Genomic DNA, 24,632 nt, shown 5'->3' with positions numbered 1-24,632 from the left:
ATGGGTTAATTTAAGTAATAAACCTAAGCTATTAGCTGAGCATTCATAGTTAATAAAAGTCTCTGTGTGGTTATTTGGGAGTAACCCGGGACATCAGAAGTGACCTTGGTTACTTCTGCTGGGATACAGAAAAACTCTGCCTATATAAATGTGCTATTTTTTTCATGTCTGTTGGCAATTTACGGATATTCCAATTTCTCTGCTCTCTGCATTCTTCCAAACACTGCCATCTTTTTTTTTTTTAAATCATAACCATCCTAGTGGGTGGCTGTGATTTGGATTTCCTTGGTCGCTGATGACGGTGGACATCTTAGGTTTACTAATCATTTATATAGTTTCTTTGTCCAAATGCTCACTCAGATCCTCTCTTGGGATGGTTTTGTTGCTGCCTGGACTATGGCAGCCAGTGGCTAGTGTCTATGAGCATGCCCGCTGCTGTGGAACTGACTAAGTGTAGCCAGGAGGGTCTCCGTGGTAGATGACAATGGTGATCGTGACCTTTGTGGTCCCAGAGCTACCACCGGGGACATCAGAAGTGACCTTGATTACTTTCTGCAATGTACAAGAAGGGATATTGATGCCCAGACACTGTCAAGAGCTCACCCAGCTGCTTGAGGGTAAAGCTGCCTCTGCCTGCTTCAAAACTGGAAACCGTGGAGGCCACAGGCCCATCTGTGCTCAGAGCCAAGGCCACGCCTCTCCATTGCAATAGCTTCCTTCTGGACCACAGCCACCTTTTCAGGACACTGGGAGTCAGCTCCCCTGCACGCTACCAGAAAATCCTCAGCTCTTTGCCCCAGCAATGCGTCTCATGGTCCTTTTCTCTGATAGAAACTTCAACTATCCCCTTGGGCTTGGCACTACGCTAGGGTCAACGACTCCATTTTTAGAAAAGGACATCAGAAGGTTTTCTTCAGTCCCTGGGTAGATCCGTTGCTTCAGTATCAACCACTATTGCAGGACTAGAGTTTAGGTACCGCCTTTTGAGCCAGCTCAAATGCTTTGAGGATGCAATTGCTTTACCCATGAACTGAACCATGACCCATGTTCCGGTACGACACCCAGACTTGACTTCCCTGGGATTGTTACACTGCTATGTGTTTGACCGGGAAAGACGGACCTTGTCGTATACCTTGGCACGTTGCAAGATTTTCTGATGACTTTTAAAGGCACCTGCCCCGTGTTTATGGATTTTAGTCCGTGTCAAGTACGCGGGGAATTGAAAGACAGGAGTGCAGAGACGCTTATCCCAGGGTCTCTGCAGCGCCCCTGTTACCTGAACGTGGGTTGGAAACTGTGTTCCTAAGTGTAACACCATCTCTTTGTCCTCAGCTTGCGGGATAGCCAGGATACTTTGGGTTTCCATGTAGAAATGTTCCTGGCCTTCCACGTGAATCTCACCTGAAAAGCAAACACACAGGACAACGCCTTAGACACAGGTTCTGGCGTGGGAGCTCTTCTGGCGTGGGAGCTCTTCGAGTGTTTTGTTTGTGAGCAGTGATTGGCATTAGGAGACTGGAGAGATGGCTAAGTGCTTAAGAGTGCTGGCTGTTCTCGCAAAGGACCCTGGTTCAGTTCCCAGCACTCAGCATGGTGGCTCATGGCCCTCTCTAACTCCTCCTTTAGAGGATCCTATTCCCGCTTTGTCTCCTTCAGCCACAGGCACACACATGTTGCTTAGACATACGTGTATGTAAAACACCTATGCACATAAAATAAAACAAAGAAGAAGGGGAAAAGTGATTTGCACTAACTTGTGGAACTGGGCATCAATACCATTGTGTTAAAAGACCTTTGCTGTCTGTGCCCAGTCAGTTGAGCGGGCCTGGGTTAGTCACTTTGCCTCTCTTGGTCTTGGTTCCCATCTATTTAGTGAGGTGGTAAGGCTTGTTGTATACTGAACTTGAGACTAGTCCGGCTACCTATCTAGGCTCAGTTGTCAACCTGGTAGGTGAATTTGTCCAAAGTTTTAAACCCAATGTTCTCGGCTGCAAAAATAAGTCAGCCAAAACAACAACAATAATAAGATTGTCCACCTGAGTTAGGTGACATTCGCAGGTGAGATAATGTCACATGCCTGAGTTAGGTGACATGGTGGGATAATGCCATATGTCTGAGTTAGGTGACATGGTGAGATAATGCCACATGCCTGAGTTAGGTGACATGGTGGGATAATGCCATATGCCTGTGGCATGTGACATTCACAGGTGAAGTAATGCCATATGACTGAGTTAGGTTCAGCATATCTTATCACGCTGTGCACCACATTAGGAGATGTATCTGTCCTCAGTGTAAATACTAAAAGACAACGTTTTTACTTTGTAACCAACCAAGAGACTTCTGTGCTAAAGTAAGTCAGCAGCTTTGTCACAGGTCGAGAGGTGTTTATTTAAAATCGTTTGTCAGGACCGTGGAGGGTGTGTCCTGCGGTGCTGCTCTGAGTAAATACAAAATACAGCATGCGATCTCTCGCATGCAGAATTTAGATTTAACTACACGTGCATGCACACGTGTGTACACACACATGCGCACCCACACCCACACACACACACGACACACGTGTGCACACCCTTCATACCCTGAAAGCTAGGAAGCCAGAGAGGAGGAAAGGATCAATGTACACACACACACACACACACACACACACACACACACACACACCACACCTGTACACACTCTCCCCGCCCTGAAAGGGAGGAAGCCAGAGAGGAGGGAAGGATGGATGTATACACACACACACACACACACACACACACCCGGCACACCTGTGCACACTCTCCCCACCCTGAAAGGGAGGAAGCCAGGAAGCCAGAGAGGAGAGAAGGATGGATGTACACACACACACACACACACACACACCCGGCACACCTGTGCACACTCTCCCCACCCTGAAAGGGAGGAAGCCAGGAAGCCAGAGAGGAGAGAAGGATGGATGTACACACACACACACACACACACACACACACACACACACACCCGGCACACCTGTGCACACTCTCCCCGCCCTGAAAGGGAGGAAGCCAGAGAGGAGAGAAGGATGGACAGGAGAGTCGTGGTGATGGACTAAGAACGTAAGCAAGGACAGCGTAACGAAACCCATAATTTTAAAGACTAACTAAAAGAATCAATTAAAAATCCTCTTTCTTGTTAAAAGAAAAAAAATCCCTCTTCCCCTACTTTACTTCCAGAATGCACGTGCTAAATCTAACCTCACTGTAAACATGCATTCTGCTGACTCTTTTTCCCCTACGGGAGTTTTTTTCCTGGGCGTGCAATGGGGTGGGAGACGGGCACTGACAGAAATAAAAACAAAATCCCAGAGGTGGTCAGGCCTGGAGGCTTATTTGCCATATTGATAAATGAAAACAGATGTCTGGAGACATATATAAATACACAACAGCAGTTTTGAGCGTCTGGACACGGTAAAAGATGGGGAGAAGGGCATATGGGGACCCTAATGGCAGGGAAGGCTTGTCTTGGTGAGGTTGCTGTGCAGGCTGCCCCAGGGCCTTCCTGTCTGTGAGGTTAGAGTCTGGAGAAGTCTTGTGTTCTGCCCTTACTAGTAGGAGAGAGGACCCGCCGGCAGAGGGAACCTTAGGCCCTTCTTTTAGATGGATAGAGAAATGTAGTTTCTTCCTGTGTCTGTTTTTTCTCTGTTGCCGTCAGTTAAAAATGACCTCTGTGCTAGTGTAGCATATTTTGAACATTTTATTCAGTTTTTATTATGTGTGTGTGTGGTTTCTGGGCACTGGAAATATAGTGTATGTTGATGCATTAAGTATTTACGCAGCTCTGTATCTATGTAAAATGCATACAGTTAGGACCTGATTGTCATTTTAGGTTCTGTTTAACAATGACAGGGTTTCAGTTTTCTCAAGCCAGACGAGCTTCCTGCTTCAGCAGCTGCCTCCTCTTCCTGGCTGCTGATTGCCATACGTACCTTCAATGACTTGGTCCACGTGTTCGAAGGCATATTCCACATTTCCTTGCTCAATTTTTTTCTCAGAAGACAGAAAGGAATTGTGTTCTAGGGCTTGCTGCAGTGGAAGATGAAACCGAAATAAAGTCATTTTTTTTATCCTAATGAACCATTTGTTCCTATCTGAATTTCACACTCGGTCAGAGCTTTACACACGAAGACTGGAGGCTGCCATGGAGCTGAGTCTTCAGAAACGGATTTAGACGTGTTTGCGGACTCTAGTGATTCGTTGCTAATGGCTTCTGAGGAGAGCAGAGGGGAGTACAAGGGTATGTTAAACATGGTCCCACTTTCAGATTGCTGACTGACTCTCTGAGGTGGTTTAACAACTAAGGGGTCGACTCTGGGGCAAGGAGAGTTTATGGCTGAGCAAAGAGGGGTCAAGAAGAGGGCAGGTAAAACTTGGAATGTTCCAGGATGGCCTAGAATGGATGATTTGAATTGAATCCTGAGTCATTTTAAGTCAATGGTTCTTCAAAAATGAGGGGCCAGAGTGAGAATGAATCAATGCTGGCTGGGATGGGGGTTTTTTGCGAAGAAACAATGGACGGGGGCAGAGACAATGAGTCTGGAAGGACAGTTCGGGCAGGTCTGGGAGTGGCCTTCATTCTACACCCGTGACACTGCCTAAGAGGATTCTGTAGATCAGGAAAGAGGATGACGAACCCCGAGTGTTAGAAAGTTAATGTCCCGAGGAGGACGGCTGCAATGGAAGGCAGGAGCCTCTCGAAGAGACCATTCTGAAAATAAGTTATTGAGGATGGGCCTGGAAAGCGAGAACGAAAGGAGAGGAAGAGGTTCAAGGGACAGTTAAAGCCTCATTAACAGCAAAAGATGAACCTGACGACCGTCAGAAAGAACAGGGACAAGCCCAAGGATGCTCAAGGTTGCAGCCTCCTTAAGCCTCCGCCTGTCCATCCACCCTTCCACGGATCCAGCATCCAACACACAATCCCGAGCATCTGCTATGAGGTTAGCGCTCATAGATACGAACAACGTAACCAAAACTATAGCACGGCCTTGCTTTCATGCCTAGTAACCAAATCTAAATGGCAGCATACATCCTCTGAATGCATTCTCCATCAGAGGTGCTGGGATTCCCGTCTCTAAACGTCTCAATAACCGTTTGGTGTAGGTACCGAAAAGTTCCCAGCTGGGGTGTGGAAAGTCTAATTAGCTTGCCCACGTCTCGATTGCTGCTCAGAGGCTGTACAAGGCAGGACTCGCAGTCTGAACCCAAGTGGTCTGTCCCCAGCGCTTGTGCGTCTGTGTGTAACCAGAGAATGTGCAGAGAGGCAGAGTGCCCAGTAGCTGGCAAGTGTGACTTTCATGAATTCCACAGTGCTCAGTACTGTCCCACTCACTGCCCGTGGGTAGGAAGTCATTTTTCTGGTGTTAACTTTCTGTATTCTCAAGCTAGGCCGTGGTCAGAGGCCACGGGAGAAGTGGGTAGAGGCTGCTTCCTTTTCGCAGATCCCTGCAGAAGGGCTGGGGAGAAGAGGGGGTTTAGACAGGACAGCCTGACCTGAGGTGCAGAAAGATTACTGGGGACTGTACTCTAAACCTACAGGTGACACTGGCTAAAGTATAGTGGAAGCATAAATTATTTATTCCACGACTCGCTGATTGAATTCTGTTCAAAATATGCCTCCCTGGCGATGACCAACCTCTATTGTGATAATCGCTGGCTCTATGTCGTCATAAGCAATCCTCACTCGTTTAGCTGCTTCTTTTGCGTGGGCATAGGTATCAGCGGCCACGGCACAGACAATCTGGCCCACGCAAATGACCTGCAGGAAAGCCACGCATTGTTAGTTAAAGCAGACTCAGGGGCTGGAGACGCAGCTCAGCTGGCACAGTGTTTGCCTAGCATACGTGAAACCCTGGGTTAGATCTTCAGTGCCACATAGGTGTGTGGAGCACCTGGCTCCACAGTGAGTTCAAGGCCAGCCTGGGATACGTGACAACCTGTCCCAAAACAAAGCCAAAAACAAAGCATAGTTTTCCCAAAAGGAATTAGCGCTCCACATTCTTACATGGCCTACTGATGTCTTAGTGACGAAAAGGGAGACTATTTTCTTTCTTTGTTTTTATTTTCTTTTTATTTGACAGGGTTTCTCTGTGTAGCCCTGACCGTCTGGGAACTCCCTCTGTAGACCAGGCTGGCCTTGAACTCAGATCCGCTTGCCTCTGCCTCCCGAGTGCTGGGATGAAAGGCGTGCACCACTGCACCTGGCTTAGGAAGACCGTTTCTTCTCATGAAAATCAAACGGTGCCTTGAGTGGAACTGACCAAAGCTGCACATGCCCAGAATGTAGCTACTGGAGTTTATTGATCTACCCTCTGTTGTCTCTGCCCACCTTCCTCCTTGTTCCCACGGAGTGACCCAGTCACCCTATAATCCTTCTTCCTCTCAGTGCCTTATCCTTTCTGTTGCTTAGGTGACTTTCCCAACGGTTAGAAGCCTTCCTTGAGAGGACTTCAGGTTTTTTGTCAGAGTCTTCAGGTGAGTCAAGTGCTCAGAGGGAGGAGGAGGGTGGCCGAGGCCACCCCGGGTTTCTAGCGAATGAAGCTCTAGATGTTGGAACCACAACCAGCGATTCTGACGTTGGAGCAGAGTATGAGGCCACAGACCACACACAGATCACGCACCTCATCCTGTGCGTAGAAAATCTCTCCACTGTGGTTATTATCTCCCGGAACGTCCTCAGCCGTAATCACGTCAACCACACCGGGACACGCCAGGGCTTCGGACGCATCCAGGGATCTGGGAGGAAGAACACGGGAGGACAACAAGGTTGCAGAAGAAAGGTCACAGTCAGACAGGGAACTCTGTGTTGAGCACCACAACTAAATCACAGTGTAGCAGTCTCAGCTGAAAAACATCGGCAGGTGTTCTAACTTTAGTCCGCAAATCATTTATAACAATGCTTTAAAAATGGCCGCTTCTCACCCAGAAGAGATGGTTATCCCAAATTGCTGTCAATGTGTAATAAGCTCTCAATTTGAGTGTGAAATAGTGAACACATTTCAGTAGCAGATGGCGTCACTGTGCCTTTCCTTACGTGATCTTTGCGTGGGCCCTGGTGCTGGTGACGACAGCCAGGAAGAGTTCTTGGTCAAGGGGAGGCATGTCATCGATAAAGATAGCTTCTCCTGTGGCATGTTTAATGGCCGACTGGTGCATGACCGGGTGCCCCACCGGGTCTTGCTGGGGTTGGTTGGGATCCACACACTGTTTTAGGAAAGAAGGCAAGATATTTGACCTCAGACCTGAAGATCGGGCCTGCTGTGTTGGGCTTGCTTACAGTCAAGAATAGCTAGAGGCAACTAGACAATCAAGTCTGTAAGGGGAGATCAGTAAATATCTCTCGAGTATACGGTAAGGGATCTATTCTGGCTGCAATACCCTTCTGCAAAGAAGACACTGTTTGTGCCCTCAAGAATTCTTCAGCCCTGACTAAGGAATTAGAACACACACAAATCCTATCAAAATAATATGTTCTACTTCAGCTTGCAATAAAGCATAATTTACACAGCCAAAAAAAGCGTAATGAAAATAGCCAAGGTCCTGGGAGATTCGGGGCGACTGTAGCAAAGCAGGGAAGGGCTTGGAAACATGTTTAATGCTGAGTAAGAATTTAAAGGAAGGTCAGAGATCCACAAAGTCAAGCAGAATTTTAGGTGACAAGCCTGAAAAAAGTAGAGAAGCAAGATTCAGACCCTAATTCCTCGAGCAAACCATGCAATCTGTATACGTCTGGCCATACATGACATCGGCTGGCTTTTGAAAATAAGACTATATATTTACTCATAGTAAAGTTATTGAAAAGAGAGGCACATGAATATAACCTGTCTTGTCTGAATGTATCGATTAAAAAAAAAAAAGCCCTACCCACCTGGAACATCTGAATTCCTTGGGGAGTTTCTATGGGGAAGTCGTCCAGAGCACTCACGAACTTTTCTGGGATGTCAGAAAACTTCTGGGGATCCTGAAAAAGTTACTCTGCATTCAGTTTTACAATCTGAGCTCCCGACTTGAGAAATAAGTGTAGAGACAGAGTGACCCCGGCTCATGAGATGGTTCGGCAGGTAGAGGCGTTTGCCGTTAAAGCTGATGATCTGAGTTTGATCCCTGCAACCTACAAGGCTGAAGGAGAGGACTGACTTCTGAAAGCTGTCCTCTGACCTACACACACACACACACACACACACACACACACACACACATATACACACACAGACACACACACAGACACACGCACAGACACACACAGACACACATAGACACACACACAGATACACACAGACACACATAGACACACACACATACACACACAGACACACACAGACATACACAGACACACACACAGACACACAGACACACATAGACACACACAGACACACACACATACACACACAGACACACACACACAGACACACAGACACGCATACACACACGCACAGACACACACAGACACACACAGACACACACAGACACACATAGACACACACAGACACACACAGACACACACAGACACACACACAGACACACACACAGACACACACAGACACACACACAGACACACAGACACGCATACACACACGCACAGACACACACAGACACACACACAGACACAAACAGACACACACATACACACACAGACACACATAGACACACACAGACACACACACAGACACACACAGACACACACAGACACACACACAGACACACACACAGACACACACAGACACACACACAGACACACACAGACACACACACAGACACACAGACACACATAGATACACACAGACACACACATAGACACACAGACACACATAGACACACACAGACACACATAGACACACACAGACACACATAGACACACACACAGACACACATAGACACACAGACACACACAGACACACACATACACACAGACACACACACAGACACACACAGACACACATAGACACACACACAGACACACATAGACACACAGACACACACAGACACACACATACACACAGACACACACACAGACACACACAGACACACACACACAGACACACACACACAGACATACACACTCACACTAAAACAAATAATAAATAAATAGAATGATCCAATCTTATGTTTAAGATCTTGGCTCAGCTGAGAGAGCCCAGAACCTCAAGTTCCCCGAGCAAGTGGGACTATCATACCCATTCAGGCACTCAGAGAAGGGAAGGCTAGCTTCGTTAAGCGTTTGCAAGGTCTCCTTTAGAGTGACTGAATGAAGTATGTCTCGATGACAGTGAAGAAAACAGAATTAAACTAGATATGTAATAACAGGGACATCATGGTAGATTTGGATACAAAATTCTGTAATTATGAGAAATGATTTTGTAGTAGTATATTTATGGATGCTGGGGAAAAACAGTTCAGGGATGCTATCCATGGAAGCTCCCTCCACCTCCCACGCACACAGGCCACAGATACACCAAGGAAGTAGGCGATTATTGGATTTTCACTCTTCCTCTTTTCCTCTAAACCTAGTCTCCCAGCCTCATCCCCAACTCTGTAGCAGACCTTCTGTTATGGCCTCTCCTCCCTCTCTGCCTCCATTCGCCGGGGACTTAGCAGATCCTGGTGGCACACCCTGCCTTGGTCCCCACTACAGATCCCTTCAGCCACCCCGTTAGCCCATCTCCAACCCTAAGCGTCAGCTTCTGATACCTAGAAACACATTTAACTAGAATGCCCAGAAATTATTAATAATGAATAATAATTATTAATTAATAAATTCTTAGAAGAATTTCCTACCAGGCAGCTCACAGTCACCACTGTCCCCCAAGAACCAGAGAGGGCCACAGAAACCAAGGAATGAAATACCCACCCAATAAAGATAATCCAGAAATTAGTACCTAGAATTACAATCAACCCAAGTCCTGATGCCTAGATACCACCATAAAAGCACTATTAGTAACAGCCAGGACAGTGTCTCCACTACAGCCCAGCAACCCTACCTCAGTGAACCTTGAGAAATGTAACATAGCTAAATTAGTTTTTATGAATATGTTAGAGGTCCTTAAAGAGGAATTGATTAAATCCCTTAAGGAAATCTCTGAAAACATTAAGAATGTGACGAAATGAAAACACAACAAACAAAACAGAAAAACCAGCTCAGGACTTGCAAGAGGAAATAGAATCAATAAAGAAAATCCCAAATGAGGGAAACATGGAAATGAACAACCAAGGAACCTGGACAGGAAACTCAGAGGCAAGCCAAACCAACGAAATACAAGGGGTGGAAGAGAGAATCTCAGGCTTTAAAGACAAGATAGAAAAAACAGATACTTCAGTCAAAGAAAATGTAAATCTCAAAAAAAAAAAAAATCCTGGCACAAAACATCCAGGAAATCTGGAACATTATAAAAACCCTCAACATCAACAGTCTCAATACCCTCAATAAAAAGACACACACTAATTGAATATGAAAGCGGAACCCATCCTTTTGCTGCTCCAAGAAACATACCTTATTGTTAAAGATAGGCGTCAACTCAGTCTAAACGGATGCAGAAAGATATCCCAAGAAAACAGACCTAAGAAGCAAGCCAGTGTAGTCATTTTAATACCTGACAAAATAGACCTCAAATCAAACTAATCAAAAGAGATCGTGAAGAACACTACATGCCGATTAAAGGAAAAATCCAGCAAGATGAGATTACACTTTTTAATATCTGCGCACCAGCTACAAGGGAGACCTAAGATGTTGGAGATTCCAGAGTTGTTGCTGAGGAGAGCTGCTCACAGGGAGTGGAACCAGCCCAAGAGAAAAAAGTGTGTTGAAGTCAACAAAGCTGGCAGGAGTTGGAGATCTGAAGAGCGTTTTGGTATCAGACATGGAGATGCAGAGTTTGGAGTTTCCCCAGGTGGTTTTTGGTTTTGTTTTGTCCAGTATTTCCTCACCATCCTCCAGTTTGCAACAGTAACGTATATCCTGTGCCATTATATGTTAGAAGCATGTGCTCTGTTTTTGATTTCGATTTACAGGGGATTGCAGTTAAGAGATTGCATGAGTCTCAGAAGAGACTTTGAACGTTGGACTTTTAAACACATTTGAGACTGTTGTAGACAATGGAGATTTTTGAAGTTGGACTAAACACATTTTGCATTGTATTATGGCTACAAGCCTGTGGGGGCCAGGAATGTGGGGGTTCGAATAGGTATGCCCCTATAGAGTCATGCATTTGAAGCCTTGGTTCATGAAGAGAGGCACTGTTAGGAGGTATTGCCTTGTTAGAGTAGGTGTGGTCATGGAGGAAGTGTATTATCTATTTGGAGGAGGTGGGTTTTGAGGTCTCACGCATGTTCAACCTATGTCAACTATGGCACACAGTGCCTCCTGCTTCTAGAAGATCAAGATGTAGAACTCTCAGTTCCTTCTCCAGCACCATGCCTACCTGCATGTGTCCATGTTTATTACCATGACTTATTGTGGATTAAACCTCTGAAACTGACAGCCAGTCTCAATTAAATGTTTTTCTTTATAAGAGGTACTGTGGTCAAGCTGGGAGGTATTGGTGCATGCCTTTAATCCCAGCACTCAGCCGAGTGGGGAACAGAGGTAGGCGGATTCTCTATAAGGTTGAGGCCAGCCTGGTCTGCTGAGGGGGTTTCAGGACATCCAGGGCTGTTACCGAGAGATGTTCTGTCTTGAAAAACAAAACAAAAAATTGCTGTGGTCATGGTGTCTTTTCACAGCGATAGAAACCCTAACTAAGACATATAAGAAAATTGAAATAACACCCAATCCAATCTTATCACCACGGATTAAAGTGGATATCAATAACAACAGAAAGTTTACAAACTCATGTAAACGGAAAGACTCTCTACTGAATGAAAAATGGGTCAAGACAGAAATAAAGAAAGAAAATCAAGCTTCCTAGACTTGGATAAAAATGAAAGCACATCATGCCCAATTTTATGGGGCACAAGGAAGGTGGTTCTAAGAGGCAAGTTCATAGCATTAAATACCTACATAAAAAATTTGGAAAGATTTCATACAAGTAACTTAACACTAGGAACTTAAGAGCATAGTTGAAAACTCTAGAATAACAACCATAAAAGAAATTACACCCAAAGGGTATAATCAAACTCAGGGATGAAATAAATAAAATAGAAACAAAAAAAAATACAAAGAATCAATGAAAAAGAATTGGTTTTCTGAAAAAAATCAGTAAGATTGACAAACCCTTATTCAAATTAAAAGGTAGAGACAGATGATTCAAATTAACAAAATTAGAGAAGAAAAGGGGGACATAACAACAGACACTGAGGAAATCTAGAGAATTATAGGGACATACTTTAAAAATTTATACTTCACCAAATTGGAAAATCTAGAAGAAATAGATAGTTTTCTCGATATGAACCACTTACCAAAGTTAAATCAATATCAGATAAGCAAGTCAAACAAACTCATAACCTCTGGTAAACTAGAAAAAGTAACCAAAAGTCTCTCAACTCCTATTCTCCCCAAAAAAGCCTGGTCCAGATAGTTTTAGCCCAGAATTATACTGGACTTTCAAAGAAGAGTTAATTCCAACAGTTCTCAAATTAGTCCACAAAATAGAAGGAACATTGACCACACTTCTTTATAAAGTCACAATTACTTTGATACTTAAACTGCATAAAGACCCAAGAAAGAGAGAATTATATGCCGATTTCCCTTATGAACATAAATGCAAAAATTCTCAATAAAATACTTGCAAACCAAATCAAGAACATATCAAAATGATCATCCACCATGATAAAGTAAGCTGAAGCAAAATGCTGCCCGAAGGCTGAAACAACAGAACACGGCTCTCCGTCATAAGAGAAACATGGAGGTGGTCATTTCTCTGCTGTACTTGGTTCAGTTTCTGGCTTAGACTCACCAAAGGGACACCCACAGGCATGAGGGAACGTCTACGCTTTAAAGTAAGCCAGGTGATAAAACTGGAAACAGTTTGTATGTCTGAATATAAGGCCCGTGAAAATTTCTACCAGAGAACCACCATTGGAGCGATATCCAAAAATAAGGGATGGATTAGGCTAGGGTACATCAGCCCGTGGACATGTTGAGTGACCGTTACACCATGGCATCATTAAAAACATTTAATGACTGAAAAAAGTGGACTAACCAAAGTATACTAGGCAGTTTCTCTCTCTCTCTCTCTCTCTCTCTCTCTCTCTCTCTCTCTCACACACACACACACACACACACACACACACACCTCTATAAGGAAAAGTTTAGAAAGACACACACTAAAATATTTGCAGAGGTTGAATATGGGTGGCAGGATTGCACGTAATTTTCCCATTTTGGTTCTAGTTCCAAGTATTAAAATATTCTTTTTCTTACTTCAGTAAGAAAATCTTTTTTAAAGAGGGAAAGATGCAGTTTGCCTACTGATGATGTTTCCTTATGGTTGATCAACCTCATATGGCCCGTTAGCATTTATCCCTCAGACGGAGCGGTGTGGCTGCTCCCCTCTGAGACCTGGACTGAAGGGAGCAGGAGGGAGGAGCCGCAGGACCTCACCGCAGCCCCATTATGGTCTGGGCCCCTTTGTGGTCTAGTCCGAGCAGGGCTTGTTCCCTGTGAACAGACCCAGCCGACCCGGGGCCCAGAGAAGCAATCCATTTACCATTTTGTTCAGCCACCGGCGCACTTTGAGGTAGAATTTGAAGAGCAAGCTGACAATGAGGGTTCGTCGGTATTCCACCATGCCGCCCTGGGCTGCTGCTGGGATGCGGATCTCCTCCAGAACCCACCTGCACGCATCGCTCAGCATCTGGTCGTCCCATTGTCTGGCAGGACAGGAGATGAACGTTTCACAGACGCCGCCACCAGGGCTGGACCAGTTAAGGTGAGCGGAGCCCCTCACAGAGCAAAGCTGTTTGTTCTCTGTCTTTCTCTGTAGCTTTGGAGCCTGTCCTGGAACTAGCTCTTGAAGACCCGTGTCCGCTGCCTTCTGCAAATGCCCTTCCACGTTCTACCGCGAACTGGCGCACCAAGAGCACCTTGCCAGTGCTGTGATTCTGAGTGTCAGCAGCCAAATCAGTGGTTCTCAGCCTATGGGTCATGACCCCTATGCACACACCTGAGACCATTGGAAAATACTGGTATTCACATTACAATTCATACCAGTAGCAAAATTACAGTTATGAAGTAGCATCAAAAATAATGTTATGGTTGGGGGTCACCCCAACTTGAGGAACTGCATTAAAATGGCTGCAGCCTTAGGAAGGTTGAGAACCACTGGTCTAGACCACAGGCCAAAAATGAAACTCCTCCCTTTATAGATTACTTGGCCTCCAGTGTTTTGTTAGGTATGTTACAGCGAGCGGGCAAGCAGGCAGACACCAGACTACTGGGGCAAGAAAAAAATGGGGTGCAACTCTAGTTATCTTCCAAGTTCAAACAAAATGCCCTTAAGACAGCCATTAGCTTTCTTTTCTTCCTTCCTTCCTTCCTTCCTTCCCATTTTCTTTCCTTTTCTTTCTTTTCTTCTTTTCCCTCCCTCCCTCCCTCCCTCCCTCCCTCCCTCCCTCCCTCCCTGCCTCCCTGTCTTCTCCCTCCCTCCCTGTCTGCCTCCCTGTCTTCTCCCTCCCTCCTTTCCTCCCTCCCTCCCTCCTTTTCTATTTTGAGGCCAGATCTTTCCCAGCCCAGACTGGCCCCCCAGAGTGCTATTCTCTGCCCCCCCCCCCCAATGCTCCACCACACCAGGTCCCTTAGTTTCTTCAGCGTCTGATCTCACAGTTGTCAAGTGTTTCTTTCTGTGTCTTCCTCTGCTCTTTTTAAAAGTAGCACAAGCCAATAGGATGGATTTATGTAGGTTAAAAAAAAATTGACCCTGTAAAAAATCAAAGGTTTCTGAAACCTGGAGTTCTGTTGTGTGCCCTGCCCTGGAGCCTGGCACACAAGCCCAGCAAATAACAGATAAAGACTGAACTGGTCCACAAGGGGGAAGTTTCTATGGTTGTCTTGGAAGTGAAGGTTTCGTTCGGTATCCAAGGAAAACCACACTAAAACTCACTTACTGGGAATGAACATAAATAGGTAAATAAAAATTTTCGCAAAATCACTATTTGGAAAAAATTAAAAGCAAAAGCTAAACCAAAAAAATCTTCCTAGTTGCTAGCCAGCAGGAGAGTGACAGGAACAGGGCTCTTTGACCTGTCAAAGAGTCCATCTTCTTGATGTGGCTTAAACACAGTTTTTTATCTTCAGGATTCAGTATTGGGAATATTTGTTTATTTTACAGGTTAATTACTTAAAAATAATATCTACTCAAGCTAAGCAATTTCTGCAATAATTGTACAGAAGCCTGCAATAATAGAAGAATATTTACATAAAATATTGTTTTATATAAAATAGAAAATGTTTTGTAATGTATAGTTATAAAATATCAAAACAATTTATAAATGATGCATTTATATAAAAATATGTATGTTTATAAAGTCTCAGAAAGATTTCCACGGTATAATCTTAATGAAAATTATCCAAACAGAAAGGTCTGTGCATGGTGGCCCAGGCGGGCTGTTTCTTACCTCCCAATGAGCTGCTTGCATGTTTGGCTCGCAGAGACCACCGTGGGGGCCACACTTCCAAAGAACATCTGAAGATCCTTGATGATGTTTGTGCCTTCTTCAAACTCCACGCTCATGCCAGCGTTGACAATGGCGACGGCATTTTCCTGACGTTGGGCCAGCCGGAGGCCTGACACAAAGTGCCACTAGAGACAGAAAAACACTCAGAATGGTTAGTGCATACCACCTGACAACTACTCTGATAGTGTGTGTGTGTGTGTGTAGGCATGTGTGTGTGTGCGTGTATGCGTATGTGCACCAATGTGTGCATGTGTGTAGGCATGTATGTGCACGTGTGTGTGTGTGTATGTGTGTATATGCATGTATGTACATGCATGGATGCGTGTGTGTGTGTGTAGGCATCTGTTGTGCGTGTATGTGTATGTGTGTGGGCATATGTGTGTGTAGGCATTTGTGTGTGTGCATGTATGTATGTGTTTATGTATGCGTGTATGTGTGCATGTGTACTGCGTGCATGTGTGTGTGCATGTGTGTGTGTAGGTGTTTGTGGGAACGTGCACACATATGTGGAGGCAGAGACCAGAGGTCGACATCAAATGTTTTCTTCAGTTTTCCCCGTTTGGTGGAGACTCTGCTGTCTTCATGTTACATTGCCTCTGTCGTATAAACGTCACTGTGCTTTAAGCATTCAAAGGCGGTCATCTGCTAACAGGGCCTCAGACCTCCTGCTGCTCCTCATCAGCTCCAAGCTACACTCTCAGTCTCGGGTCCCCTGATACTGTGGCTGGCCTGTCCATCCCTTTCTTTGTCCTCTTGCCTGGAAGTGTGCCCTCCTCCCCACAGATCCGGAGCCTATTACAGGCCGCGTTGGATCCCACCTGTTGTGTTGTGTCATGTGTCTGTCCGTCCGTCCATCCGTCTGTCATTGTTATATAGTGCCCTGCCCCCCCCCCCCCGCAGGCTCCATTACGCTGACTTCCAGCCCAGAGCTCCTTCAGTTCTTTATCCACTTATTTCCTGTCCTTGGTGATCGAGTTTTGTTTCCTATTTCAAACTTTTCCCACTGGACTTAGGGAACCTGAAGGAAGGGACACTAGACCTTTTAGACTCTTGTCCCGTCTTTCCCGTCTTCCGGGCTCAGCACTGTACTGTAGAAGTAGTAGGAACTTAGTACATAAATGATTTCATTTAAACTACCTAGCTGATAACTATAGGTGATTGACAAATAGCTATGATAAAGCTTCAGCTCATTAGAGACTCCCATAGCTGACAGGGGCTATAATTTTACAGACTCCCGGCTAAGACACATTTTCATCTATAACCACAGTTTCTACCCACACGAAAGGTTCTGTGTTTGGAAGGACAGTGCCCCTTTAGGAACCCCCTGAGAAGCCACAGGTGGCCCTTCCGTGGAAACAACTGCAATGGTCACCTGGGACTCGATCCCTCGCTGTGGGCGGCCCCAGACTCTCAGAAGCAGTCATCTGCAATAGAGAGACCCATCCGTTTGGAAGCACAGGGCAAGGGGACACGTGTATAGGAAGCTCACCTGAGTAGTGTACGGGATGGAGACAGACACCACCACCCATTCTGGCTTCAGGTTGGTCTCGGGGGACCCCTCAAGGAAAGCGCCATCGAAAGGAATCTGCTGTTCTCCTTCTGTTACAGAAAAAGGATCTGGATGAAGACACATTTACAAACAGGAGACTACACCATGAGCATCTGGAATGTGTGGTGTGATGAACTGGTGTGGGCTGGGAGCCGGAGTCCGGGGGACTGAGTTCTAGCCCCGAGTCTGGGCTGCCTGAGGCAAGTCATGTGAACTTGGGGCGGGGGGTGGTCCAGGCTTCAGAATGACACAGTTAAACCAGGTGAGCTGAAAGTCTCATGGCCCATTGCAGGCCACTGGGCTTAAAAAGATCTTTCACACTATTGCTCAACAACCTGCTACAATGTATAACATTTCACAAATGAGAAAGGGGAGATCCAGGGAAGTTAAGCAACTTTTTCAAGGTAGCATAATGGAGTGTGTGTGTGTGTGTGTGTGTGTGTGTGTACCCGCGCGCGCACGTGGGTGTGGATACACATGTCTGTGTGCATATGCTTGCACATGTGTGTAACAGCCTTGTTACATCAACCTTGGATGCTGTCCCCCGGGCTCTCTCTACCTTGGCTTCTTTTGAGTTAGGGTCTGCCACTTGGCCTTGAACGTGACAGTTAGGGAGGCTGACTGCCCAAGGATCTGCTTGCTGCCCCTCTCCAGCTTCTGGGATTATAAGAAAGCCACCACGCTTGGCCTCCCCACCCCAGTGGGTTCTGGGAATTGCACTCATGTTGCTTATACAGCAAGCACTTTGCTATGAAGCTTCCTTTCCAGCCCCATCTCCTTTTCTTTGATTAAAATGATAAGCATGTGCCCTTTTTCTTAGATAGTGACAATCATTTGAATCACAGTTTTAATTTAAGGGTAGAGATTTTACATTAGTAGCACTGTGAATAGCACCAACTTGCTTTTATTCCCCTAAATTTAGATTATTTTTCTTCCCCAAAGCTTATATGTGAATAAAAAGGAATAATGAGTTGCATATAAAAACTGCCTTCTTTTCAAAACCAGGGAAAGAAATGTGTCGTAAACTTTAATGCTGCCGGGAAGCCTCTTAATCTTCTCTCTGTCTTTTGCATTTGTTGATTTATTAATTGTACGTACAGGTGCAACAGTGATTGTTTGAAGGTCAGAGGACAACCTGCGGGACTCTGGTTCTCTCCTTCAACCATGTGGGTCCCGGGGATCAAACTCATGTAGCCAGGTTTGGCAGCAAGTGCTTAATCCACTGAGCTTTTTATGACATCAGCCCTGATTCTTTTTTTGGTTTCCTTTGATGCTATAATTTTGACTGTATATGAATGGGTCAAATATTTAAGAAAAGTATCAGAGACATTAATACAGTGTATAGAGAGCAATTGGAAGACAGTGAGGAAACCACCGCTTCTGTCTCAGGTTTGAGATGTTTGTGGCTCAGGGTCCAAGTAAGATGTTTTCAAGTTCCTTTTTCTTTCTTTCTTTCTTTCTTTCTTTCTTTCTTTCTTTCCTTCCTTCCTTCCTTCCTTCCTTCCTTCCTTCCCTTTTCTTTCCTTTCTTTTCCTTTCCTTTTTTTCCCAGTATTTTGAGACCTGGTTTCTCTGTAGCTTTGGAGCCTGTCTTGGAACTAGCTCTTGTAGCCCAGGCTGGCCTCGAACTCACAGAGATCCACCTGCCTCTGCCTCCCAAGTGCTGGGATTAAAGGTGTGCGCCACCACCGCCAGACTTGAGTTCCTATTTCATAATATACCACAGGATCTATGCAATATTTGTAAATATAAAATCAAACACCCAAAGCTTGGCCTCTTACCTTTAGACATCACATTGATAGTAGCATTTCCTGCTGCTAGAATGGGGTTGAGGTCAGAGAAATTAGGCCGACTCACCACGTGCCCTCCTAAAGACTAATAAAAAGAGAACATCAGAAAAAGCTTCACTCCATTATCTGACAAGTAAAGAATCATGTACACAGAGCATATGTTTTAAATTTTCCCTTTTGCTTTGCAGAAAGATCTGGGGGGTATTTGGAAGCAGCTAAATCATCCAGACACCATGCCATGTTTATCTCTCACTTCTGACCTAAATGCCACAGCCACAAAAGCACCTGCACAGGTGAGGAGAAACAGTTTCTTGGAGAAATGGTCTAACACACATTTGTGTTTGTTCTGAAGCCTTCCTTGATATGCACGCTCATTCATGAGCCAAGTAAGAGAAAGGAATGGAGACCTAGGGAGTGATGTCAGCTTCATTCATAAAACTGAGTAAGAGAGGTGAATGGAGACCTAGGGAGTGATGTCAGCCTCATTCATAAAACCAAGCAAGAGAAAGGAATGGAGACCTAGGGAGTGATGTCAGCCTCATTCATAAAACCAAGTTAGAGCATGAATGGAGACCTGGGGGTAACGTCAGCCTTGATGCGGGAGAATTGTCTGTATTCCGTCAATCATATTTTAATAAAATGCTGATTGGCCAGGCAGGCAGTATAGGTGGGAAAGCCAGACAGGAAGTAGAGGTGGAGCAAAGAGACTGGGAGTATTCTGGGAGGCAGGAAGCTCCCTCTGCCACTCCTGCGCAGACCACGGAAGAGGCAGGATGTAACCTGCCCAGCTGAGAAAGGTACTGAGCCGTGTGGCTAACATAGATAAGGACAATGGGGTAACATAAGTTATAAGAGCTAATAAGTAGCCTGACCTAATGGGCCAATCAGCTTTATAACTTATAGAGATCTTTATGTTACACAGCCTCATTCATAAAACCAAGTAAGAAAGACATGCTTCATAGATGGTCAGAGCTGGATGGAACCCCGGATGCAGTCTCATGTGATTGGTCTTTGGTTTGTTTGTTTGTTTTGCTTTTGTTTTTCAAGACAGGGTTTCTCTGTGTCACTTTGGCTGTCCTGGAAATTACTCTGTAGACCAGGCTGGCCTCAAACTTAGAGATCCACCTGCCTCTGCCTCTGGAGTGCTGGAATTAAAGTCGTGTGCCACCACCGCCTGGCTTTAGTTTCCAAACCCAAGTGACTTCAGTTTAAGGAGTTCAAGTGGCTTCCCTAGGATAACTGGAACAAGAATCTGTGCCTCTTCTGATGGCTTTATCATGACTAGTGATCACTTTAGACACACATACACACACACTTCCCCCAACATACACACTTGTAATATCTGTCATTTGGGATACACACACAAACACACACATGCACACACATGTACACACACACGCATAAACACACACATGCACACACACACGCATAAACACACACATGCACACACACATGCATAAACACACATAAACACACACACGCATGCACAAACACACACACACACACACACACTGTGGCTTAGTTTATAGACCAATAGATAGCATACAGCCATATTCCTAATCTGGGGCCCTGCAAGCGTCCTCAGATGCTTCAGGAGGGCATGGAAGGTCTTGGTCTTCTCCTTTGGTTGCTCTGAAACCAGGAAATCCAATGCATCTTTCAACTGTGCCAGGCTCTGTCCAGCCCCTATTGTTGCCCCTGAAAGCAAGAGAATAGAACATCAGATTATAGTGAGCCTGCATCCCTGCTTCTAAATAGATCTGCTCTTTGTTCATCTAGTTGGGGTGACAACAACCAATGATAATTAGGGATACTTCTAGTGATTTTCTTTATTGTGATGATTAGCATTCAAGTCTACTAAAGCTCACACTACGCGTATCTGAGGGCATTTTGAGAGAAGATTAACTAACGGGAGACTTCCCTCAGACTGGGCAGCATTGTCTTATAATAAGGAGTCCAGGATGGAGAAAGAACACTAAACCATAAAGAAAGAGAACTGAGCGTTTGACACTCTCTGCTTCCTCACTGGGGAAACATTGTAACCATCTGCCCCCCCCTCCCAGCCCTTGTTCTCATGAGTTTGATACTTTCTGCTACTTCACTGTGGAAACATTGTAACTAGCCACTCCAGAGCCCTTGTTCTCTTGAGTTTGACACCCTGTTTCCTCACTGTGGAAACATTGTAACCAGATGCTCTCCCAGCGCTTGTTCTCATGAGTTTGATACTCTCTGCTTCCTCACTAGGGAAACATTGTAACCACTTGCCTACCCCCCTCACCTGCGCTTGTTCTCATGAGTTACTCATCACAGGATTTGCAAACAGGGCGTGATTTCAGTAGTGTGGTCTTACTAGGTCTAATACAGTCCACAAGAGAGGGAATAAAAAATTCTCAGTGTGTGCCTGGCACCAATTAACCTACTGCGCATAAAAAACAAACAAACAAACAAACAAACAATTCTTTTTATCTATGGCATTAAAGTTTCACGGAGAGTCCACGAGGGAAGCAGTGTTTCCTGTTCCTAGGAGGGACGGCAATGAACACAAGTTGGAGCAACAGATGTAGCTCTGTGAGCTCTGTTCTCTGTCTCTACACCCTCGCCAATGACCTTCCCCCACCCACGTGCCTGGATAGTCTCCCTGAATCCATCTTTTCCTCTCTCCGGATCCGTTGATAGAGATATTCTAATAGTTAAGAAAAACAGTGACGAGCCACCTGACTTAAGACAGACACGTCAGAGGGACAGCAAGAAATTACCCAGTTGGTTTCTTCACCACGCTCCTATTTTTTTTAAATTATTTCAGCTTAGTATCTTTAGCTCTTATCATCTGTTATGATCTATTCAATTGCATTGCTTGTGTTCTGCTGTACCAGGGAGCCTTGTTTGGGCATTCTCAGAAAAAAGAAGACGGGATCTGAACCTGATTTGGGAGGCTGGGGAAATTATTTAGGTTATTTGATTCTGAATCTTCCATAGGGTACTGGAGACTCCAAGGTATGGGATAGGTCTGTCTCCTAGGGCTGTCCTAATGAACAAAGAGAGGTCATGTGAATGTACCTGGTGACATGTGAATGTACCTGGTGACATGTGAAGAGAATGAGCATTTTAAATCTCATGGTCAAGATTGTGCGTGTGTGTGTGTTCGTGTGTGTGTGCACATGCATGGGTACGCATGTGTGTGCGATGAGCCTCAAAAGAGAAAATGTCTTAAGGGTTTATTGGACCGATCTTTCTGGACTTGGCTAAACTCTTTGGCACTTTTTTGTTGTCACAACTTCGATGACAACATGACGCTCAATGACCCAGTGACTGAGATGTCCTGAGGACACATATGGTGAACACATAGCACACGCCCAGCTGCTCTGGACGAAGAAGCAAAGCCAGGGCTTCTGTGAGGTGTTGCTGTTATCACTGGCATCCCACTGGGCCAAGGCTGATGCCTCATTTGAAAACCAAACCACTTACCATTTTCTGTGTTCTTCACCAAGTGCAGCTCTGGGAACCGAAGAGGGGATATAAAAACTGGATGAAATTCACCTTTAAATTTAATACTGGGTCCTTAAGGAGAGAAACAGGAAGCAATTAGAAAGCGAGCAATGGGTTATCGGTACAGCAGAGTAAAAAATACACTTGTATAGAATTTATTTGCAAAAGAAAAAAAATCGTAAAAGACCCTGAGTCCCATGAGTCAAAATGAGCCACGCTTATTGGAGAGTCTGAGAAGGGGCTTCGGTTACCTGATCTGAACTAAAACATAGGAATAACACATACCCACTGAGGTATTTCCCATGACAAGTGGGGCTTTCGGGTAGCTGGCTTTGAGTTCCAGAAGGTCCTCCAAGGTCACAGGCACGAACCAGGTGGTCCTCGGCCCTCGGAACGTCAGCCTCCGCTTATCTGGGTCTTCGGCCATTCTCTGCAGAGAAGCAAAGCCACGGCGCTTTCCAGGGATCCAAACGGCCCACCGGTCACTCTAGCTTCCTTGGGGATTAGGGAAGGGTGGGCTGAAGCTACCATATCCCGCCAGGTATCTAAGGGCAGGGTTTACACTCGTGAAGTGACTGTCTGAAGGGGCACATCAGACAGCACAAGTGCCTTGGTCCATTCCAGTTCTGCCCTGCCATTGAGGAGTTAGGATCTCCACCGGAAACAGCCCCTGAGGAAGACCTGGCTTCTCAGGAGACTTCACGCACGACTCTGCTAACTTGCCTCACTGCTAAATCTACGTGAGGTGAGGTGGAGAGAAGCTGAGAATATTTCCTCCTTGGTTCTGGGGGAAACTGTAGGTAAATGCATTTCCTTGCCCTTGCCTCCTGGGTCTTCAGCAAATCTGCCCTTGGACACGCCCACAGGCCAACCCTTGGACACGCCCACAGGCCAACTCCGTGCAGACAACCTCTTCCCAAGTGATGCTAGGTCATTTCAAGCCGACGATTAAAGCCAACCGTTCCACGAGCCATAAAAAATAAACTAAAAACCTGACTCATAGCCAAGGTGTCTAAGTTCTCATGCTTCAAGGGGCACACGGCACTGGGTTCTGAGAGGCCATGGGAAGTCTCTCTCCCGTGTCATGCTTTCTCCAGGACGCAGTAGCAGGAGTCCAGACCTACCACTAGATTGAACCAGTGGCTAACTGAGAGAACAGTACGGTCCCAAGCATCATTTTAAACGAGTCCCTGAAAATGACTCCATCGTGGTGGGCACACGCCCGTCTCCTAATAACTAGAGAGGCTCTATAGTGTGATACAAAGAGGCCCGTGCCACGCTGGCCGTATTGTGAGACGAGGAAAGCATAGCAACTCACGATCAGCTCAGGAGGAAATATCGGTTCCTGCGACGGGTCCAAGGGCTGGAACTCGTCTTCGTCGTACAGTTTGGTACACATCTGGACACCGCGGAACACAACACAAGGGGAACGTCAGAGCTACTGAGAGACACGCAGTATTCGAGCGTGGCGCTCCCCCTGGTAACTGCATATGAAGCAGGATGCTGGAGTCACAGGGCTCCCTCACATAGAATTCTCCTGCCGCTCCCAGGACTGAGGGGCGGTGTCTAAGCCCGTGGATGAGACTCTGGATTTCTCAGCTGTCCAAAGGTGAGCATTGGACTTCCTCCTGTATTACTGCATTTCTATGAGCACAAAGCTGCCTGACCTAGCTAATATTTGATTATCAACTCAACAGGCGCTAGAATCCTGCAGCGGACAAACCTCCAGCCACGTCTATGAGGGAGGATCTGGACTGGGGCTCATGTGTGTGATGCCATCCCATGGGCTCAGACAGAATGAAAAGGAGGAAGTGAGTCGAACACCGGCATGGCATGCACCTCTCTCTTGGGGTGCCGTGTGACCGGATGTCCTGTGTTCCTGCCGCCAAGCTTTTCCCTCCTGCACTCTCTGCCTTGTGATGATAATGACCGAAAAGAAAGGTATCTAGATACATTTGGATTTTTGTGGACATTTTCTGAGTCAATCCCTAAAAGTATAGGGAAAACAGACACTTACTTTTTCCTCTCTACTCACGAAAGACCCCTCGTCTGGATCCATGCAGCATTTTCCAGATCCTTTCATTTGGCAAACAGTCGATCCCTAGGGAGTATTGCAATTTAAGGCAACTTTGCGGTCAGTCCTTTGGTGATTGATGCCTGAGGCCCCCATATCTGTAACCCCACCTGACTG

The 24,632-nt window shown here is 45.7% G+C and overlaps 1 protein-coding gene across 1 annotated transcript in view; it reads right to left on the bottom strand.

Annotated features, from left to right (window-relative positions):
- Positions 1–24,632, bottom strand: part of LOC146889409 (aldehyde oxidase 4) — a 57,462-nt gene that overhangs the window by 15,226 nt on the left and 17,604 nt on the right. Inside the window, exons 7-21 of the mRNA XM_087902481.1 lie at positions 24,459–24,542; positions 23,760–23,840; positions 22,727–22,871; positions 22,421–22,513; positions 20,502–20,653; positions 18,947–19,040; positions 17,107–17,216; positions 15,558–15,742; positions 13,652–13,814; positions 7,879–7,971; positions 7,045–7,214; positions 6,632–6,746; positions 5,647–5,769; positions 3,941–4,037; positions 1,277–1,401 (exon numbers count right to left, since the gene is read on the bottom strand). Coding sequence (XP_087758607.1) covers positions 1,277–1,401; positions 3,941–4,037; positions 5,647–5,769; positions 6,632–6,746; positions 7,045–7,214; positions 7,879–7,971; positions 13,652–13,814; positions 15,558–15,742; positions 17,107–17,216; positions 18,947–19,040; positions 20,502–20,653; positions 22,421–22,513; positions 22,727–22,871; positions 23,760–23,840; positions 24,459–24,542 — 1,830 coding nt within the window. The remainder of the gene's footprint in view (positions 1–1,276; positions 1,402–3,940; positions 4,038–5,646; positions 5,770–6,631; positions 6,747–7,044; positions 7,215–7,878; positions 7,972–13,651; positions 13,815–15,557; positions 15,743–17,106; positions 17,217–18,946; positions 19,041–20,501; positions 20,654–22,420; positions 22,514–22,726; positions 22,872–23,759; positions 23,841–24,458; positions 24,543–24,632) is intronic.

This window comes from Myodes glareolus, chromosome 27 (genome assembly GCF_982192425.1).
Source record: "Myodes glareolus chromosome 27, mMyoGla1.1, whole genome shotgun sequence".
Taxonomy (NCBI): domain Eukaryota; kingdom Metazoa; phylum Chordata; class Mammalia; order Rodentia; family Cricetidae; genus Myodes; species Myodes glareolus.
The sequence above is the reverse complement of the archived record's forward strand: the minus strand, read 5'-3'. Positions and strand labels throughout refer to the sequence as shown.